Source organism: Haplochromis burtoni, unplaced genomic scaffold, assembly GCF_018398535.1.
Source record: "Haplochromis burtoni strain Fernald_Lab_line unplaced genomic scaffold, NCSU_Asbu1 Contig_342, whole genome shotgun sequence".
Taxonomy (NCBI): Eukaryota; Metazoa; Chordata; class Actinopteri; order Cichliformes; family Cichlidae; genus Haplochromis; species Haplochromis burtoni.
Genome location: NW_024582703.1, coordinates 331,053 through 351,671, shown reverse-complemented (window position 1 = coordinate 351,671; position 20,619 = coordinate 331,053). Strand labels below are relative to the sequence as shown.

General features: G+C 40.7%; 1 protein-coding gene across 1 annotated transcript; it reads left to right on the top strand.

Moving 5' to 3' along the window:
- The first annotated feature begins 755 nt into the window (after positions 1-755).
- On the top strand, positions 756-20,088 carry LOC102295225 (renin binding protein). The gene is made up of 11 exons (XM_005942722.2): positions 756-879; positions 4,234-4,339; positions 4,421-4,496; positions 4,580-4,655; positions 10,738-10,916; positions 12,077-12,304; positions 12,423-12,504; positions 12,657-12,832; positions 12,959-13,090; positions 16,080-16,167; positions 19,002-20,088. Exons 2-11 carry the CDS (start codon positions 4,239-4,241, stop codon positions 19,073-19,075), a joined length of 1,212 nt encoding a protein of 403 aa, XP_005942784.1. The 5' UTR covers positions 756-879; positions 4,234-4,238; the 3' UTR covers positions 19,076-20,088.
- The last annotated feature ends 531 nt before the right edge of the window (positions 20,089-20,619 follow it).

Genomic DNA, 20,619 nt, shown 5'->3' with positions numbered 1-20,619 from the left:
GACTGGTTGAGTGTAAGAATAGATGGGATGACCCCACTGACTCTAACACAGGTTTTATACAATAATGGCGATCCGTCTAAGGAACTTGCCATGCTCCACAATATGGTAATAATTATGGGCAAATACCACATTCATAAGTGTAAATGGCAAAACAAAAGACCTTTCCTAAGTGCATTGAAGATTGAATTGAAGTCTTTTTTGTCATCTTTAGAATTACTGAAGGATTCATGTAAAGATGCTGCTTTGATATGTGAAAATGGGACCCAGTTTCTATCCTTTTGTTTCGTTTGGTGTACCAAGTAAGCCGCATGTATGTTAAAATGTTCACGGAAAGGATATTGTTAAATGTCATAAGAATGGCCTTCACACATATTTATTTTGTTTTTTGTTTTTCTGTTAGTCTTCTCCTATTTCTTTTGTTTTCTTACTCAACATTTCAAGATGTTGTTGCACCAATGTTGTCTCCCAATGAGAGATTGTAAATGTGTGCAAAATATAACTAAATTTTAAAAAAAACAACAAAACCAAATGACGGCTCACGGAGGGGGGGGCAAGATGGCGGAATAAGCGGTTGTACAATCTGCAGGTCTGATTAGGAAACGTGATTTTGATGTCCTGAAAAGTACCGACAAACAGTTACTCCAAAAGGAAGTCGAAGGCAAGCGAACCCCCCCCCCTGGAAGTTACTTTGAGAGACCCTTAAAAAAAAAAAAAAAAAAAAAAAAAAAAAGATTTAAAAAAAAAAAAAAAAAAAAAAAAAAAAAAGACGAGTCAAGTGGCCGCGTGACCCGCTGTCCACTTCCTTATCTGATCATGTGATTAACAGAGCTAGCGAACGGAGCAGCTGGACAGACTATTCTTCACTATTTCAGCTTGAAGGTAATGGCAGCTTTATTAGTCCTTTTCTCAATATGAACGCATTGAGACGGCTACCAAAGGCACCGTTTGTCCTTTTTACATGGCTGACAGCACGGAAATGACTTTCTGTTGTTTTTGCAACACAGGGAAAAAGAAATTAGAAATCCTTGGTGAAATTAATAGTTTTTAAACCAAACAGTATACCTTGCTAGTATAGTTAATATTGCTTTTTTTGCATGAGCTAGTTTAAATGTAAGATGACAGTGTTATTGTTGGCTATTGTGGCATAAAGTTATCTCTCTAATAGCCTTTGGTCATATAATAATAAGTAAGTGGTGTTATTATGGGAAAACTAAAGCCCCTATGGAGAGAGGTTAAATTCAAAAACCTCACAAATGTATGTGATATAAACTATGATAATAAGTTATGATTCACATCAGACAAAGGAATTTTAATTTACACAAAAATATACACCGATTTCAACAAAAAAGTCCCTCTTTACACACAATTTTTAATGTGTAACTTTACAAATGTGATCATTTTTACTTTCAAAAAGCTTCCTCTGAGTGTAAATGTCTACAGATATTTGACATGATGATGTCACATGTGTGAGGTTTCGAGACACTTTTTGCCTGTGGACTATGTTCTCTATGCTTATCTTCAGCTAGCTTAACAAATGTACATCATGGTAAAAAAATTGTCTTAAAAATATTTTTCAGACTCACCGATTCTTCATGGATTTAATGGACGTTGCATTTATTTTTTCGAACCAAGCTCAATTTTTCCGATGTTTTGCATCCAAATAAACAGATTTGACCAATTAGATCGCTGCCTTTGGCAACAAGCACGCTCATAGCTCAAATTGGGCACCCCCAGCTGCCTCCTCTGGTGACTGGGGCAGATGTTGAGACCTGGCTGTCCTCACCCTGGGCGGCAACCCCCTCCTCTCCTGCTCACCCTGGCCTTACTGATAAAACTGTAGTTAGGAGGGGTCGTCTCGATGAGAACAGCTCCACTGTTACTTTGGTCCAACCAAGTTTCAGTTAAAAACATAAAATCAAGGCTGTGCTCAGTGATTAAATCATTAATTAAAAATGTTTTCCCAGCTAAAGATCTAACGTTTAATAAAGCCAACTTAAGTGTTTTAGAGGTATTATTTGCCCCCCTCGTGTTTGGGAGCAGTCTGTGGCACACAAGCTATGTTTAATATATTTAAAGATCTTTTAGGGTGCAGCTCTCTGTGTTTTGACCAGGCCACATGTCTCCTTCTGTCACCTAAAAGTACAGAAATTTTAAAACCTTCTAGTAAACAGGGTCCCAGCTTCTCCTGGGAAAAGTCACCACTGCCATAATCCTCGCAGCCTGGACCCTCCACACATCACACATCAGACTGCGGAGACAGGGCATGAAGGTGGTAAGGAGGAACTAAGGGGGATGAGGCTGGGCAATGTGACTTCGATTGCTCTGTTGAGGGTGGGGCTCGATGGCGAACCTTTGGCTGCTCTGGTGGGGGGTTTATGGGGGACAAAAAGGGATTGGGACGGGGGTAGATCTGAGCCCAGCATTGACCCGCTCCATCATCTCCTCAGTGAATTTCAGGTGTTGGGAGGGGGAGGAGGGTGATGGCGTGTCAGGGGTTTGGGGGACTGGGGAAGGTCGTGGTCCCTGGTCCTGGTCGTTGGTGTTGTTGAGAGTTGGAGGCAAATAGGGACCCCTCTTCTTGCCTCTGATCTCTCTCCTTTCTGAAGCTCTTCGGGGGTGGGGGCAGATGAGGCTCCTCTTCAAGGTTTCTGCTGGGCTTTGTCTGTTCTTGGAGTACTGTTTGTTCCTCTATATGACATGACTCCTCCTATAGGCTAATTGCTATCTGCAACAACAATGCGTCGTTCAAGTGGAACAGCGAAGCGCAAGTACGAAAGCTAAGGGGGTTGTCACATGATTCGGAAGGCATTGTGGGCTCAGCCAATCAGAGCCAGCGGATTTTGTTACACGGGCATTTTGCCGTAACACGGGCAAAAATATTGCCGTTCAGTGCCTTCGTAACTTAAATTTTTCGTTAAATGGGGTATTCGTAAGTCGCGGTTCCACTGTAATTTCCCACTGCACATCTGCTGATCTCTCACAGCACACCCAGTGGTTTTTAACATCTGATCTAGACAATACACAATAATCAAGTACACCCAAAGCAACTTTGTGTCAGGGGTGATACGCTCAGTATGGACAGTTGGCATTCCTAATGGAGTGGTTGCAAAAGTAATGCAGTTTCTTGTGATTGAGTCATGCAGTAATGAACCTGTAAGTGTTAGTTCTTTTGTCTGGTTAAGTAGCATGATGGTAAGTGGACTGGTTCTTGTATAGTACTTTTCTACTCTGCGCACTCAAAACACTTCACACAACTTGTCTCAGTCACACAAGTTCTTTCTGTGCTTACTATCTACCATCCACACACATTCATACTCCAAGGATATTTGATGTGCAGACTGAAGCAGCCAGGCATTAAATCACCAACCCTCTGATTAGTAGATGAGCTGAACTACATCCACCCGTGATGTTATGCTGGTATATTGGTAAGATTATGTTTGGGCATTAGTTTAATAGCAGCGACCAACCTCCAAACGGTTTTCAGTCAGGTTGGTTCAAGCAAAAAGAATTCCATTTGGAGAACAGAGTTACCTGCCAAAGCATGAATCTGGTGCAGTGGTTGCAAAGCAGACAGTTTCACTTACAAAGGATATAACTTTCTTTACACTTTTTACTTAATTATGTGGAAGCTGCAACAATTTCTTTTCTCTCTGAAAAATCACTGAGCAGCAAACCCCACGAGAGAATCATGTTTGTTTTTTATAGGTGAATATTCTGTATTTGTTTCCAGCTTTGTCTCTTATATACAGAGATTTATCTGGACTGTGTGTGTGTGTTTCAAAGACACTGACTTCCTCTAATGTTATTTTCAAAAATGTTATTTCAAGTTTCTTGAACGGTTGGTCCATGCAGTCTTTCACAACAGTCATGAGCCCTTCCCCATTTTTGTCCCAAGTCAGCCTCTCAGTGGTACACTTTTTACACCCAGTCATGTACTAAATAATCAGATTTATTTAGGATTTTCCACCTTTGTTTTTAAATTGCACCACTTTTACAAGCTTGTGTTGCCCTTGTTTCACTTTTCTGTTATCCTACCTAAAACCTATTCCAACTTCTAAAAAATGTCAATTACAGTCATATTATTACAGTCACAATATTTTTGCAGATTTAAATACAGACATATTTGCATAATTCTACAGTTTCAGTACCACCTTTACACTTTAAACATATAACTATAAACCAAGAATCCATAAATTTTTTTCACAAACTAATTTTAGTGTTCTTTTTGAACAGGAACAATGTCAGTGGTGACGCTTGAAAAGTGTCGAGAGGACATTCGGAAACAGTTGGACAATGTAGTGGACTTCTGGCTCAAATACTCTCTTGACAGAGTACATGGGTACTGCCTTTACACTGGAATATGTTTGTACTGCTATATTGTCCAAATCCTTGTAATGAGTTCTTTTGCTTTCTATTTTAGAGGCTTCTTCACGTGTATTGGAAAGGATGGGAAGATCTATGATGAGCTGAAATATGTCTGGCTGCAGGGTAGACAGGTGAACCTCGACAGTGATTGTAATAATCTGCTGTTACATTAGGTTGTTCAGTGTGAAGATTTTGCTATATATGTGTCTCACAGGTGTGGATGTATTGTCGCTTGTACCGAACCATGGATCGCTTCCACAAGCCTGAAATCCTTGAAGCAGCAACAGTTGGTGAGTGTGAATGTAATGCTTGACTATACAGCTCTGTATCATGAGCATTGTGTTTTTCTCAGAAATGACAGCGTCCAGTCGCTGTTACCGAGAGCAGCACATAATAAAGGTTTCTTGCATCTTTTTTAATATGCATTTACTGTGTATTTATATCACAAACGATAAATGTTAATCATTGACTTGACTGACTTGAAAGGTCTCATATCTTAGCAATCAATTTATTTCTGCTTTTATGAGTTTGTTTTTTTAACATTCTAGGCCAGCGGTCCCCAACCTTTTTGGCACCACGGACCGGTTTATGCCTGACAATATTTTCACGGACCGGCCTTTAAGGTGTCGCGGATAGATACAACAAAATAAAACTAGTACCGGTACAGAAAAAAAGATTTATTCATAACACACGTGAAAAGACCCAGGAAAACCGAGTTAACGGTAAAAACGATAACAAAATAATGCTGCAGACCGATAAAAACCCTGAAAACTATACATTTCACACATGAGCCTCTACTCTCGCGGCCCGGTACCAAACGACTCATGGACCGGTACTGATCCGAGGCCCGGGGGTTGGGGACCGCTGTTATAGGCAACAAGGTATAAAGTATGACCTGTGATTAGTGGATGTTACTTCTAACACTGAAGCACCAAGGCCTCTGTTGAACAAAGGGGGCGTGTCCAAACGAAGCCCATGTTGAAGCCCAAAGATAAGCAAGACCTCGTTTCTCTGAAATGATGCGACTGCCCTGTTATGTGATTGGAGCTGTTTTGTGAACTGGATCTGAGGATCATCACAAGCTTGCAGGGAGATTGTAAGCACATTAAAAAGGTGAAAAATATCGGCAGTTAGGGAGCATTCTGACATGATAGCTCCCAATAATAACAAATTATTATCTTCTCAAATCAGTTTAGAGAAGCTATCTATATAAAGGGTAGCACGATGGTGTGATGGTTAGTCCTGGTCCTGAGTTCGACTTCACCACCTTGCTGGGCCCTTTCTGTGCAGAGATTGCACACTGGCCACCCACTCACCAGCTCTGTAACTTTTAAGGGAGATAAACTTGGCTTTTGGAGGCAGAAACGCTTTCCCCAGCCCAAAGACTTTTTCCATCTTGAACAAACTTATTTCCCTTTTGTTGGGCTTACCCCCACCAGAGCTGCTTCCAAGCTCAGCCTCACCCAGCCTTCAAAGTACTTTGTGAGCCTTCAAAGTACTTTGTGAGCCTTCAAAGTACTTTGTGAGCCTTGCACAGCCTAAGCTTTATGATATCCTGCATATCCTGAGAATCCTGAGCTTCCTGCATCTTCTTAGAGTCCTGAGATTTTAGTGAACCCCAAGTCTAGGCATTCTACGATTCAACATTCTACGCTGCCACGGATCCCCAACACTTCAAAGTCTCAAGTGCATGAGGGTCTCAGTCTTCACAGGGGGTGCCTTGCTGGGCCTCCTGAGGAGATCCATCTCCTCCATCATCACTAGCCCCCAGACAAATAACTAGCGGTATCCTGTCGCCTACGCCTCCCCCAGCCTTTAGAGAGTTTCCTTCATTACTGGCCTCCAGAGGGTTTCCATGGCCTTTGTCACTGGCCTCCAGCAAAGGCACCAGAGGTACTCTGTACTCTCTGTCGCCAACAGCCTCCAAATGGTTTTCTTCACCTCAGGTGCTGCTGACCTCCAGCCAAACCTCCTGAGGTGCTCCTCCATTGTCACTGGCTGCCTCCTTGGGCACCAGAGTGATTTCATCACTGGTCTCTTGGACATTCAATTCAGTTCAGTTCAATTCAATTTTACTTATATAGCGCAAAATCACCGCAACAACAAGATGTTTAATATTGTAAGGTGAGGACCCTACAATAGTACAGAGAAACCCCTTATGAACAAGCAATTAGGCAGAAGTGGGAAAGAAAAACTCCCTTTTAGGAGCAGAACCGGGCTCAGGAAGGGGCAGTCTTCTGCTGTAACCGGTTGGGGGTGAAGGGAGGAAGACAAGACATAAGACATGCTGTGGAAGAGAGCCAAAGATTAATAATAACTCGTAATTAAATGCAGAGGGGGTGTATAAACAAATGGTGAATAAAAAGGAGTGAGAGAAGGAGAAATGCCCAGTACATCATGAGAAGCCCCCTGCAGTCCAAGTCTATTGCAGAATAAGTAAGGGAGGATTCAGGGTCACCTGATCCAGCCCTAACTATAAGCTTTGTCAAAAAGGAATGCTTTAAGCCTAATCTTAAAAGTAGTGAGGGTATCTGTCTCCCAAATCCAAGCTTGGAGCCTCTTCAACAGATGAGGGGCCTGAAAGCTGAAGGCTCTGCCTCCCATTGTACTTTTTAATATCCTGGGAACCACAAGTAGCCTAGCAGTGTGAGAGCGAAGTGCTCTATTTGGGGTGATATGATGCCATGAGGGTGTAAGTCCGTCTGAGTGATTTCCTTTCTTTTATCTTTTGCTGCTTGTTCTGGGATAAAGCTTTCATTTCTTTATACAAGTTAGTGATGTTGCCACAGTAGAGAATTTCAAAGGAAAAAACTGTCTATCCGGTTGTTCAGTGATGACGCGACGAATCCTACTTCCGGGCCTAAAGTAGTCTGCGTTTAATATGGCTTTTGTGTTGTTAACATGTTTAATGTTTTGTATTTTCTTCTATTTGATCTCAAAAAGCTCCTAAAACACTCAGTGATCACTGTTGACCTTCCTCGGCTTTTATTACCGCTAATCATTTATTTAAGCTCAGTTTTTAAAACCTTAGGATGTAACTACAGCCCAGCCCATGCAGCAGTATATGAAGTTTAGTCCTTTTACAGCATCCTGCCATGCGATTACATTTGTTCCTGACGACCGAGAACACTCACGTTAACTTTTATCGAGTGGGAAAAAAAGTTAGCTTGTTTATATTATGCTAACATAGCTGTGTCGCTAGCGGTCACGTAGCACATCATTATATACCAGCTAGCCCAACTTCAGTAACCCTACAAACGTCACTACTTTTTAGTTTTCTGTCTTCATTTATGCTGGAAGTGATAGCAGAGCTGTACGTTTTAATTTGTTTCCAAAACCCCGCAGTCAGGACATGCTATATTGTATTTAGATAGAAGCTAGCGAACTAACTCCCTGCTAACTTCTAACTCCGTTAAATGTCATAAATTCCGTTTTCATGGATGCCTGGATGTTAAACTCAATTGTTACACCTGGTAGAGCAGAACGCTGATCATTTTATTAAAGATGAAAGACTTTAGACAGTTTTTCAATTCTCAGTAATGCCATAGTGATCGTTTGATATATGGACCTGCAGCGGAGTTTAGGTCCAGACACGGCTAGTGACGTCAGACTGAACAACCGGATAAATTGTGAAATTAGTCCAGAATAATGTTCCTCAACGTAAAATGGCAAAAATATCTCATCATCTATAGTTCCTTATCAACAAAAGAGTCAGCTAATGTTGAGAAATCTCTGTTCCCGAGTTGAATGTCTGTGATATTTGGACCCTCAGGTGGCACTGCAGTAAAACTAGGCATGATTCTGTCACAGGAATCACTGCATAGGATCGGGAACACTTCCTGATTAAAGTTAAAGATTAAAGTTTAAAGCTCTATAACACAAAGAGGAAGCTACCTTCTTCTCTTGGCCAAAGATTATTTGAAATGGACTGAGGAAAAGTGGAAAACTGTTCATTTCAGATCAGTTGAAATTCTTTTTGGAAAACACATCCTCTGACCTGATGAAGTGAGAGACCATCTGGCTTGTTATTGTCACTATTTGCAGGCTAAGGACTCGAATGCTGACTCAGGAGACAAGCTGTTTAATGAGTTGTAAAAATCCATAAAAGTAAATACAAAGTCTAAAGCACAAAGCAACACAAAATACAAAGGGACACAGAGAGAATCACAAAGGGCTAGAAAACTGAGTAAACAGAGCTACAACCCAGATCTAATTCACTAAAATACAGAACCCAAGAAGAGTCAAAATAGAAACTAGAATTAAAGAATATAAAACAAGCTAAACACACTTTATGAAATTCTACAAGAAAATCCACAGATCCCGGGATCATGACAGTGTAGTGTAGCAGATGTATGATGATGCCACTGTTTAGGACTTTGTGAAAGGACAAAATTAAACCGATTCAGCACACTAGCATGAGCATAAATGCACTACAGGTATGTTGGTAAATAAAGGTATGTTGCACATACAGGCAGAAATTTCTCTGTGACTCTACTGATCGTGTGCTTAGAGCTTGTTCCTGTGATGTCATGATTGTCAAACCATTGGTAGTATATTGATATCAGCCAATTCTTCTGCCAGTGGTACATGCCTTACAGGGGCTGTCTTTACATGATGGTTTCTCTTTTTGCTCCTCTTCTTTCTTGGATTTCAGCTGTCTGAGATATTCACTAAGCACATGGTCAGTTGGGGGTCTTTGTGATATACTCTTGGATCTTTGTTGTTACAGTCTGAATAGCAGGCTCAGGGTGATGGACTTAAAAACCTTCCATGCATGGAAAGGAGTTTTCTTGTCTTGATGTCAGTGTCTTCTGTCTCCTCCGTTGGCCAGCTGATGATCCCAACAGGGTATCTGATGACCGTTACTGCGTAGTTGTTGATAGCGCGGATCTTGTTCTTCCTGTTCAGCTGACTCCTCAGAACACCTTACTCTCTGGATGTATTTGGTGGTTGTGGCTTTCCTAGCGGCTTCTTCATGGGTCCCATTTGCCTGTGGGATTCCAAGGTAGCTATCTTCGATGTCTGCAGTGTTGCCTTCTGGTAGTACAATCCCCCCAGTTCTTTGTTACCATCCAACTACGCATTTCCAATCCTAATAACATTATGATGTCATTGCTGTAGATCACGTGTCAAAGTCAAGGCCTGCGGGCCACATCCGGCCCAGCGTACATTTATATCCGGCCCGCGAGATAATTTTATATAGATTTATTATTATTGTTATGCATGGCCCGGCGATATGAGGCGCTAATAATATACAAACAACAGATCCCATAATGCAGCGCTGCAGCCTCCTTGCTGAACGCTAGGCTAACTGGGAACATTCCCGCGTCAATCAAGTCAAACTTCTGTTATTGCGCAGCTAGCCGCTCACGATGGTGGAGAGAAAAGTTGATTCTGAAAGCAGAGCCTTTCAGTGCCAGTGGGTGATTGAATATAGGTTAAACAGACATTGCTGGTAAACCCGTGTGTCTTATTAGTGGAGCTAATGTGGCTGTAATTAAGGAATTTAATTTAAGACGGCACTACGAGACAAAACATCAGGATTAGCTGAAAAACCTAAATGCATAAACTACAGAAGGTAGAAGAGCTAAAGAAGAATCTGACATTTCAGCAGACGTTTTTCACCAGAGCAAAATCACAAAGTGAAGCTGTTGTGAAAGCAAGTTTTATTGTAGCAGAGGAGAAACCCAAATCAGCCCGGTGTCGTGCCAAAGTAGGTATCCCCGACAGAATTTGTTTCCCCTGCGTTGGTAGCAAACGTCGGGCTCTTCAAATCACGGACAAACAGTATCCCACATTCTTGATTTTTAGTTCACAAACACTTCTTGTAATGACTAACTACTCCTGACATTTTGGAGATGTTAGCTCTTTATACAGTAAAGTTACAGTGGGATACAAATAATATCAGGCTAACCCTGCCGTAATTTGTTCCCCCTGTCTATCACGGACAAACGGTATCCAACAGTTGTTTGTTTTTAAACCCATTTTGCACAGAGGCATTTTTTTAAAAAAAATGTATTAATAGAAATGTTGAATATTATTACACAGGAAAAAAACAACTACATGTAAAATAGCATCTTTCTTGTAAAACAAAGGGGGGGCCCAGCAAAAAAAGTTTGGGAACCACTGGTCTAACCGATGGTGATGTGCTGCCACCTGCTGCCAGCTTCAGGTGGCACATAGCCCCATTGATGGCTGATCTGGTCCGTGACTCATATCGCTGATTTTCTGCACAATTTCACTCTTGTTGTTTTTGAAGTCTGAGAATAGATGTTCTGAAATCTTAATGAATGATTCTTTTATATTTTCTCTATCAGTGAACAGCTTCCTGTGGGTTCATACCAATGTTCTGTTGTTCTGTCTGAATCATAGGAGGAGCATTCCTGAGAAAGTTTGCTCGTGTGTCCAGTAGCAGCGGTCAGTGGAAATGTGCCTTCTGCCTGACGAGAGATGGTAAAGCGCTCAAAGTTCAGAGAACCATATTCAGTGAGTGTTTCTACATCATGGCTATGGATGAACTGAGCAGGCTAACTGGTGACAAGGATATGCAGGTATATGTAACTGTTAGTGTAATCTTCTTTAGTTATACCATATGTTTGCCACCTCTCTTAGTTGTCTTATCTTAAGCCTATTGACATTTCTGTTCCTAGTTATTATTGATCAGTGCAGTGGAAAGAAGTCTTCCAAAAATTCTATGCGAAAAAAAACCCTTTTATTTAATTACACTAGTATTTGGCATTTTTTTCATGGGTGCCTTTTCTTGTGTTAAAGAAATGCAGTAAAGGATCAAGTAAAAAGTCAAAAAGATCAGGCTCTGAAACATAAAAACCTAAAAAGTAGCTCTTTGAAGGACAATTCTGCTACAAGCTACTATGCAAAGTGAACTCAACCCATGTTGTTGTGATAATAAAACACTATTAGTACATGACAATACAAATGTTATTCAAATCTAAATACAACTTCTAATAAATGTATTTAGTTTTAATCAGTGGAAGAGAATTTTCCAAAACAACTGTTCTATTGCCTACATTATAGAGGGTGACATTAACTCCACACACCGATTACCCAAATTTCCTTCTGGGTCAACCTTTGAGATCAATAAAGTTTTATTGAATTGAACTGAATTGAATCTAAACAGGAAAACCAGTGCAGTCAGGGCTTAAAGTGGGATTCAGAGGAATCTCAAAATCAATTGTAGTAGCTCAGTGTAGGAAAAAGAATCACAACTCACCTTGAGGCGACTTATGTTGTGATTTGGCGCTATATAAATAAAATTGAATTGAGTTGAATTTTGTTTTTGAGCTGCAGTAGTTTCTTTGTGTGATCAGCTGACCTGATGCTCTTTGTCAGAATCTTACAGAATTGAATTCAGCAGACTGTAAGCAGACGTTTCACTAGCTATCTTTGATCTTTATACCAGACCATATACAGCTGCTGTAAAGGTGGAATTTATTGAATTAATTAAGGGGAAATAAACTGACTTTCCGGCAGTAGAAGATTTAATGCCAACAAACATTGTTACAACAAAGAAATAATCTGCCAAACACTAATTTTTTTGTGATTGTTAAGTTTAGTTTTCTTCTGACATTCATTCTGATCATACAATTGGCATAAAAAACATGCCCACCTCAGAAGCAGAGTGTTTGAGTTTGAGTTATAGCTATGTTACCATTTCTACAACATTATCTCTCACCCCTCTTATGTGTTTCAGCTGGAAGCTGAGCAGATGATGGAACAGCTAATTTACTGGGTTCAGGTAGACCCTTCAGGCCTGGGCCGGCCCCAACTTCCCGGGGAGGTTCCCATCAACAGTTTGTCAGTTCCCATGATGCTCATGTGCCTGGTGCAACAGTTAACCGAAGGCCGTGGACAGGAAGTTGCTCAGAAGTACAAAGAACTGGGAAACTGGTGTGTAGAGCAGATCCTACAGCACATCCAGGTTTGGACACAGACAACACTCTGCTGCTTTTTCTGTCACAGTTGTATATTTTATCAAGTACCTTCTATTCATAAATACAGTTATTTTTCCTTCTCATCTTCTGCATCTTTTAATGCAGAGAGCTGGCACAGCTATCTTAGAGAACGTGTCAGTGGATGGATCTGAACTGCCGGGTTGCCAGGGCCGACTGCAGAATCCAGGTAAATGCTCCACAGCCTGCTGACCCAGATGGCGACGAGCAAAGTCCGTCCCTGTGGAAACAGATATTACACTCTTGTCCTCTCCTTAGTTGCTCACTTCATCATTTTCCATGTTTTTTTGTCCTTCCCACTAATAACTGGTGCTGACTCAGGCCATGCCTTGGAAGCAGGCTGGTTCTTGATGCTGTACGGTGCACAGTCCGGGGACAAGGAAATACACAGAACTGCCATCAGAAACTTTGTGGAGCTCCCTTATCAGTATGGCTGGGACAAAGAACACGGTGGCCTCTTCTACTTCCTGGATGTGGATGGTCACTGCCCCACACAGGTTAACCTGTCATCTCTACACATGATTATGTTTTTATTAGACACAAAATTCTGTTTCAATTTGCATTCAATAGTAGTTTGCATTCATCACTTTATGATCAGCCATGTTGCTTTTGTGTCTGAGCAGCTAGAGTGGAGCATGAAGCTGTGGTGGCCACACTGTGAGGCTCTCATCGCGTTCCTCATGGCCTACAGTCACACCAGGAAGCCTGAGCTGCTGGAGATATTCTCAGAAGTTTACCAGTACACTTTTAGCCATGTGAGTTGATACGGCACTGGTCATACGTCATAGCAAGAGTACTGTGTGCTTTTGTCATTAAATATTTTGAGTATTTAACATTTTTGAGAAATAAGTAATTTCCTATTGATATGAAATATCAACGACTACCTGATGTTACAGAGATTAGTCTAAAGACTGGAAGCAGGCAGGAAACAGCAGCTTCCTCTTTTTACCTTTAAGGCTCTACGATTTTTTTTGTTGAGTAAAGTTTTAGTGGAACTAAACCTAAAAACACACAAAAAGCCATGTAGTCCAAACGAAACAGTAAACAGTCTGGGTGGTTGGGCTGACCTAAATGGTGGAGTTGTAGCAGTTCAGGCCATGGAACAAGGCAGTTAAGAGTTATTTTTTTCTGGCTCAGGGTGAGCATGAAGAAAATTCTTTTTTACTTACCCTTGAGGTGGTTGCAAAGACCTGGGGTTTGGTTGATCTCAGCAGGGCTGCAGGCTTAGATGAAGATCAGGAAGAAGTCTTCTGCTTAGATCAAGGCCATACCTCAGAGGAGTCCAGTAAGGTCAAATAGTTTGAAGGATCATCCAAAAAAGAGCGAGGTACGTGTGTGAAGACCAGGGAGCACTGGAGCAGAACTCTACAGCACTGACCCAACTCTCCCACGAACAGTTTCAGAGACAGGAGGTGCCATTATGGAACACCACTGTAGTGGAAGTAATGAAATGAATTCAGGGAATAAGCAAAGGATTCTAAATCATTACCAGTCGAGGTACTATGACAATCAGCAGTGTTGGGAAGGTTACTTTTAAAATGTATTCCACTACAGATTACAGAATACATGCCCCAAAATGTATTTTGTAATGTATTCCGTTACGTTACTCAATGAGAGTAACGTATTCTGAATACTTTGGATTACTAATATATTATCAATTTTTTTACAACTACATGAATGTCCTATTGCTGTGTGATTTATTACTTTTACTGAAGGTTACTTTCCATACCAATACCAACTAGATTTTTAAATCTTAATATAAAATGAGTAATAGTAGGTGGACATTAGGTAAGGCTGCACTTTTTGCAGCGATCTTGTATAGAAAACTATTCCGCATGTATATAAAACAGGTCCGCGGCTCCGAACCGTAAAGGCGTAAAACCATAAAGGGACCTCTGGCTAATACGTTAGGTTCTCTGTCAGGCTCGTAGCCGAAATCTAGCTTTACTTTACTTTGTTGTCTGGGTCAACTTTGCTAGCAAGAGACAGAGAGAGGCGTTGAAAGGCTGCTCCAACTGAACTTATTGTTTCAGAGAAAAACACGAACACATTGTACAGTCGAGTCTTAATAGCTTACTTACAACTGGGCTCGTCAGGCACTCTTTTTGACTGCAGTGGTTATTATTATATTTACATGCTTCCATCTCCTGTTTCTGCTCTGTGACAACTCGTACTTTTCCACTCTTTTTTTCTCCCTCCCTCGCTCACAGACACATAACGGGTATGGCAGTCCATTCTCCCTGCAGCACGGACTACACTGCCCATGAGGCTACATTCTTTAGGTCTATGTCTGTAACACTCTGCCTATTGCCCTCTTATTAAATAATTTTTGAGAATTTTTTTTCAAAAATATTTCTTCACGTCATTTTGCGGTCCGCAAGTAGAGGTGTCATGGGCCGCAAGATTGAGACACAGACATTAGAGCCTCTTAATGCGTGTTTTGTTTGGGTTTCCACCGGCGTGGAATTACCCCCCAAAAATAGAGAGAGCATAGTCTAATATATGAAACAGAAAAAGAGCCGTGTAATCCTTTTATTTCAACAAAGTAACTGTATTCTGAATACCACCCTTATAAACGGTAACTGTAACGGAATACAGTTACTCATATTTTGTATTTTAAATACGTAATGGCGGTACATGTATTCCGTTACTCCCCGACACTGACAATCGGGCAGCAGCTGAACGCTGGATTCTGTCCTTAAGTAAGGCAGGTGATGAAATGAGGAAGAGTAGGCATGAAGAATGGAGAAACTGGAGCCCAACCCCCCCAACCACAGCCTAGCTGGGCGGAGCTTAACTTACTTGAAACAGAGAGTGTTAGAAAATGTAGAAAACAAGATTGACTGGCTATGACGAGGTTATGTTGATGTTGTAGATGGAGAGATATGTATAAATACTGTATAAATGAAGATTACAAGTTATATTAAAAAGAATTTACATTTATAATAATTCAGTTTGCATTTTTTTTGTCTATTTCTAAATTGCAGGCTTTAGGATTATTGTGTTTTTTCATTTGACTCCAGTTACTGAAATCCTCACAAATGCCAGGAGTTACACAGGGTCAGATTCACCAGCAGGAAAAGAAAATGTGATTGGACATGAGCAGAAACTCGTCTCACTGTGATAACCATTTCATTTTACTTTAAAGGCTATATGTGTACTCCTGTTTATTTAAAATGACTATCCTGTTTTTCACAAAGTATCAAATTAGCTCATCTTTCGACACTGTAGTTTCACCACAGCAGACACAAGTCACATTATTATGGAGTCTAGTATGAGTGCAGTCTGATTCTCTGCACACTGAACTTCTCTTTTCCTTTGTCCTTAAAAAACTGTCCCTCACATCTTTCTCTGACTTTGATGGAAAATTTCATTATTAGATTAGACCAGATTACAATTAATAATTGACCTCGGATCGCCTTGTTATGGAAGGTTTATTAGGAAATATTTGTTTGCATTCAGCATATTCTGATCCAACAAATATTATTCCAGGGTTATTAAGGTCTCCAGCTGCTCAAAGTTTTATTTTTAAAATCCATTTTAATTTGACTCCAAGATATTGTTTTCCCTGCTTTCAGTCTTTATGCAATACTAAACTAACCATATCCCAGCTTAAATAGTGCTGAACTATGACTTTTCAAGTGTAAAAGGCTAATTTAAGGCTCTTTGACAGTTGTTGATTACTTCAAAGAGAGACCTTTAAAGAATGTAACGCTGGGTGATTGTGCGTGTTTCTGTTTCTAGTTTCCTGATGCTGAGAATGGTGAGTGGTTTGGCTATTTGACACAAGAAGGGAAAGTAGCACTGGATTTTAAAGGCGGTCCCTTTAAAGGTAAGAGCATAGTTAAAATCTAGCAACAGCAGGAAGTTCTAAAATGAGGGAAATAAATGACAGGAGAATGTAGAGTAGCTTATAAAATGGGCTTTGTATGTTTTAGTTACCTGCACAACACTCCTTGATCTGCACTCAAATTTCAGTGAAGATGTTGAGTGCTACGTATTTTAGGCCCCAGGTTGTAAAAAAATGAGGGAGAATGTATAAAGTGGAACACATATTTCTGTAATGTTTAATAATTTGACACGGATGTAATGATGGTGCTGGGCATGTCTATTAATTCTGACTGTCTCTGGGTAAGCTGTGAGACAATAACAGTTATGTGATGGAAGCCAAATTAATTTTTATCAGCATCTGCTTGCAGCCATTACCGCACGGCATGACAAACACGAGGAAAAAACTGAATTTTGTCCCTAGTAGTTATGGGATCCATTGTTTCTGCTATGAAATGAGTGGCATTTCTACAGGGTGGGCCATTTATATGGATATACCGTAATAACATGGGAATGGTTGGTGATATTAAAGTCCTGTTTGTGGCACATTAGTATATGTGAGGGGGCAAACTCCTCAAGATGGGTGGTGACCATGGTGGCCATTTAGAAGTCGGCCATCTTGGATACAACTTTTGTTTTTTCAATAGGAAGAGGGCCATGTGACACATCAAACTTATTGGTAATGTCACAAGAAAAACAATGGTGTGCTTGGTTTCAACGTAACTTTATTCTTTCATGAGTTATTTACAAGTTTCTGACCACTTATAAAATGTGTTCAATGTGCTGCCCATTGTGTTGGATTGTCAATGCAGGAGAAATGCCAGCACAGGCATCCAGTATCTGTAGTTTCAGGTGCTGCACATCTCGTCTCTTCACACCATAGACAATTGCCTTCAGATGACCCCAAAGATAAAAGTCTAAGGGGGTCAGATCGGGAGACCTTGGGGGCCATTCAACTGGCCCACAACGACCAATCCACTTTCCAGGAAACTGTTCATCTAGGAATGCTCGGACCTGGCACCCATAATGTGGTGGTGCACCATCTTGCTGGAAAAACTCAGGGAACGTGCCAGCTTCAGTGCATAAAGAGGGAAACACATCATCATGTAGCAATTTCAAATATCCAGTGGCCTTGAGGTTTCCATTGATGAAGAATGGACCCACTATCGTTGTACCCCATATACCACACCAAACCATCACTTTTGTTGTTCCAACAGTCTTGGAGGGATCCATCCAATGTGGGTTAGTGTCAGACCAATAGCGGTGGTTTTGTTTGTTAACTTCACCATTCACATAAAAGTTTGCCTCATCACTGAACAAAATCTTCTGCGTGAACTGAGGGTCCTGTTCCAATTTTTGTTTTGCCCATTCTGCAAATTCTGTGCGACCGATCTGGGTCATCCTCGTTGAGATGCTGCAGTAGCTGGAGTTTGTAAGGGTGCCATTTGTGAGTAGCTAATATCCGCCGAAGGGATGTTCGACTAATGCCACTCTCCAGTGACATGCGGCGAGTGCTACGCTGTGGGCTCTTGCTGAATGAAGCTAGGACAGCCACTGATGTTTCTTCATTAGTGACAGTTTTCTTGCGTCCACATTTTGGCAAATCCAACACTGAACCAGTTTCACAGAAACTTAGCAAGCAGTTTGCTAACTGTAGCATGGGAGATGGGTGGTCTCGTAGGGTGTCTTGCATTGAAATCTGCTGCAATGACCCGGTTACTGCGTTCACCAGATATCAACACAATTTCGATCTGCTCCTCACGTGTTAACCTCTTCGACATGTCAATGGCTGTGAACAAAGAGAAACTTGTAAATAACTCATGAAAGAATAAAGTTACGTTGAAACCAAGCACACCATTGTTTTGTGTCACATATGGCCCTCTTCCTATTGAAAAAACAAAAGTTGTATCCAAGATGGCCGACTTATAAATGGCCACCATGGTCACCACCCATCTTGAGGAGTTTGCCCCCTCACATATACTAATGTGCCACAAACAGGATTTTAATATCACCAACCACTCCCATGTTATTACGATGTATCCATATAAATGGCCCACCCTGTACAATGATTTGATTCCAAAGGCAGCACAGTGGAATAGTGGTTAGCACTGTTGCCTCACAGCAACAAGGTCCTGAGTTTAATTCCACCATCAGGCCGGGGTCTTTCTGTGTGGCCTTTGCATGTTCTCCCCATGTTTGCGTGGGTTCTCTCCAGGTACTCTGACTTCCTCCCACGGTCCAAAAACATGCAGTTAGTGCGACAGACTAGCAACCTGTCCAGGGTGTAACCCGCCTCTCGCACTGCAAACCTGAATTGGATAAGCAGAAGAGAATGGATGGTTTGGTTCCAATGATCTCTTTAGAGGAAAGGACCACTATAAATGAACACAAGGTTGTTCTGAATCATCACCTTGATGCTGCGCTTCTCCATGCTCCCTGTGAAAGCCATTGCATACAAATTGCATTATTTTCATACTTATCAAACCATTCAGACCTTAGACCTCAACCCAGCTGAATGCTTTGAGAGATACTGGACTAAGATGTTTGGTCTCCACAAATCATCAGATGAAATACCTTGAAAGATTAGTACCAATTCCTCCAACAGAGTTCTAGAAACTTGGAAAATTAATGCCAAGCAGCACTGAAGCTGGCCTAGTAGCACATGGAAACCAAACCAAACAAGTTTTTTTTTTTTCATTTGTCATCTATCAGCATGAAAGAGTCTTTCTTCTGTGTTTTAGCTGCATCAATTGTTTTAAAATCCCAACAATCATTTTATTGTGAAATACTTTTCTGTTTTACCATGATGGTAAAGTAGCTGTTTCGTCTGTTCCTCAGGGTTCTTCCACGTGCCTCGTTGCCTGTACATGTGTGAGCGCATTCTGGATGACTTGCTGGAAAACAAGGACTGAAGATTCTGACATGAATGATAAAGGGATTCATGTCAGGGATTGAACTTGTGCATTACTTCGAATCACGAATAATCAAATTATAAAGCAAAATTGTCTGATTCTTTGTGCATTCATCCAGGTTTCAGTTAAAATTTTACCTTTGAAGGGGTTTCTAAAATACCAGATGCTAAGGGTGGGAATAAAAAAAAAAAAAGAACACATTAACCTTGAGATATATATTTCCAATCAATCAATCATGTTTCATTGACGACCTTCAGCTTTAATTCAATGTTTGAAAGTAAATAAATGGTTCATTTGACTGAATCTGGGTAGAGTAGTGACCCAGTTCCAATGGCAGCTCGCGCAGGTGATCTGTAATGCTTCAGATCATAAGCGGTTCCCATAATTCTGGTACAAGTTAATTTTGCTTTCTTCGGTCCAACAATGTTTTTTTTTCAGTAGCTGTACAGCAGCTATCACCAGTGATGTCACAGTCACAGCAGTGCAGCAACAATACATCACAGGCTCAAGGGGCGTCACTAACTTTGCCCTTATTTGCATCAGGAACATTTCAGCTGAATAATTTTGATGAAGATAATTTTTCACCACAGTTGAAGTTTTGCAAAAATGTGGATGAGATTTGTATTTAACTCCCCTGTGCAAAACCTGTGCTTCACACTTGGTATTTACACCTCATAATTTACTGAATTTCCCACAAAGCACTCCACAAATGTACAACAGCTGGTAGTACATCCATCCATCCATCCAATTTTCTTCCTCTCATCCAATCCCAGCGGTCACAGGAGAGGGAGGGTAAGCCTAGGACAGGTCACTAATCTTTCACAGGGCTAAGACTTAAAAACATATCTGTCTATATGCTCATATTTTTACAGAAAATGTGGATTTTAAACTGGAACCTTCAGGCCTTTTAAAATGTTATTTTACTACTGTTCTATGTGATCTATACACTTCCATGTCAGGAAATAAATTGTATACTGAAATAATAAAGCTGCTGATGCAGATGCTTTCATTCAGCTGAGTTATCATTATTATTACTAGTTGAAATGGAATGGAAACAAATGACAGATGATGAGCCAATGTTCCTAGAAAGCGGATATGTTTCTAATTAACAAATAATTATTAGAATCTAACCTTTGTCTGTCTATCTGTTAGCAGTCTAGCATCCACTGTTCATTTTTCGATTTTGTGTGAAGGTAGATACCAGTAACAGGTGGGGCTGGTTTGACTCAGGTCAATGTCAACCAAATGTGAAAATCTGTAAAAATGTTGTTCTTCATAATTTTTATGAATTGTTTTCCAACAACAACAATATACTAGGCTTTGGGGCACATGAGTACCTAGGTTGGCATTTGACCTTGATCTTCATCATTAGTTCCCAAGGTCAAAGTTGATCTTAAAAAACAAAATGTAAAGAAACAGGTCAATTAGGATAAGCGTTAGTTTCCATTAGATCATCTCCAAACTTTAAAGCAAAATGTTAGTCACTGGGGGTCACAAGCTTTTTACTTAAGGGCTCTTTAGAACAGCATTTTTAAAAATTGTTA

Excerpts from the sequence above, each read along its gene's own strand:
- LOC102295225 (XM_005942722.2), top strand. The coding sequence starts at position 4,239 with ATGTCAGTGGTGACGCTTGAAAAGTGTCGAGAGGACATTCGGAAACAG. Across the intron at positions 10,917-12,076 it reads CTGGTGACAAGGATATGCAG|CTGGAAGCTGAGCAGATGAT; the intron begins GTATATGTAACT and ends TATGTGTTTCAG. Across the intron at positions 12,505-12,656 it reads GGGCCGACTGCAGAATCCAG|GCCATGCCTTGGAAGCAGGC; the intron begins GTAAATGCTCCA and ends GTGCTGACTCAG.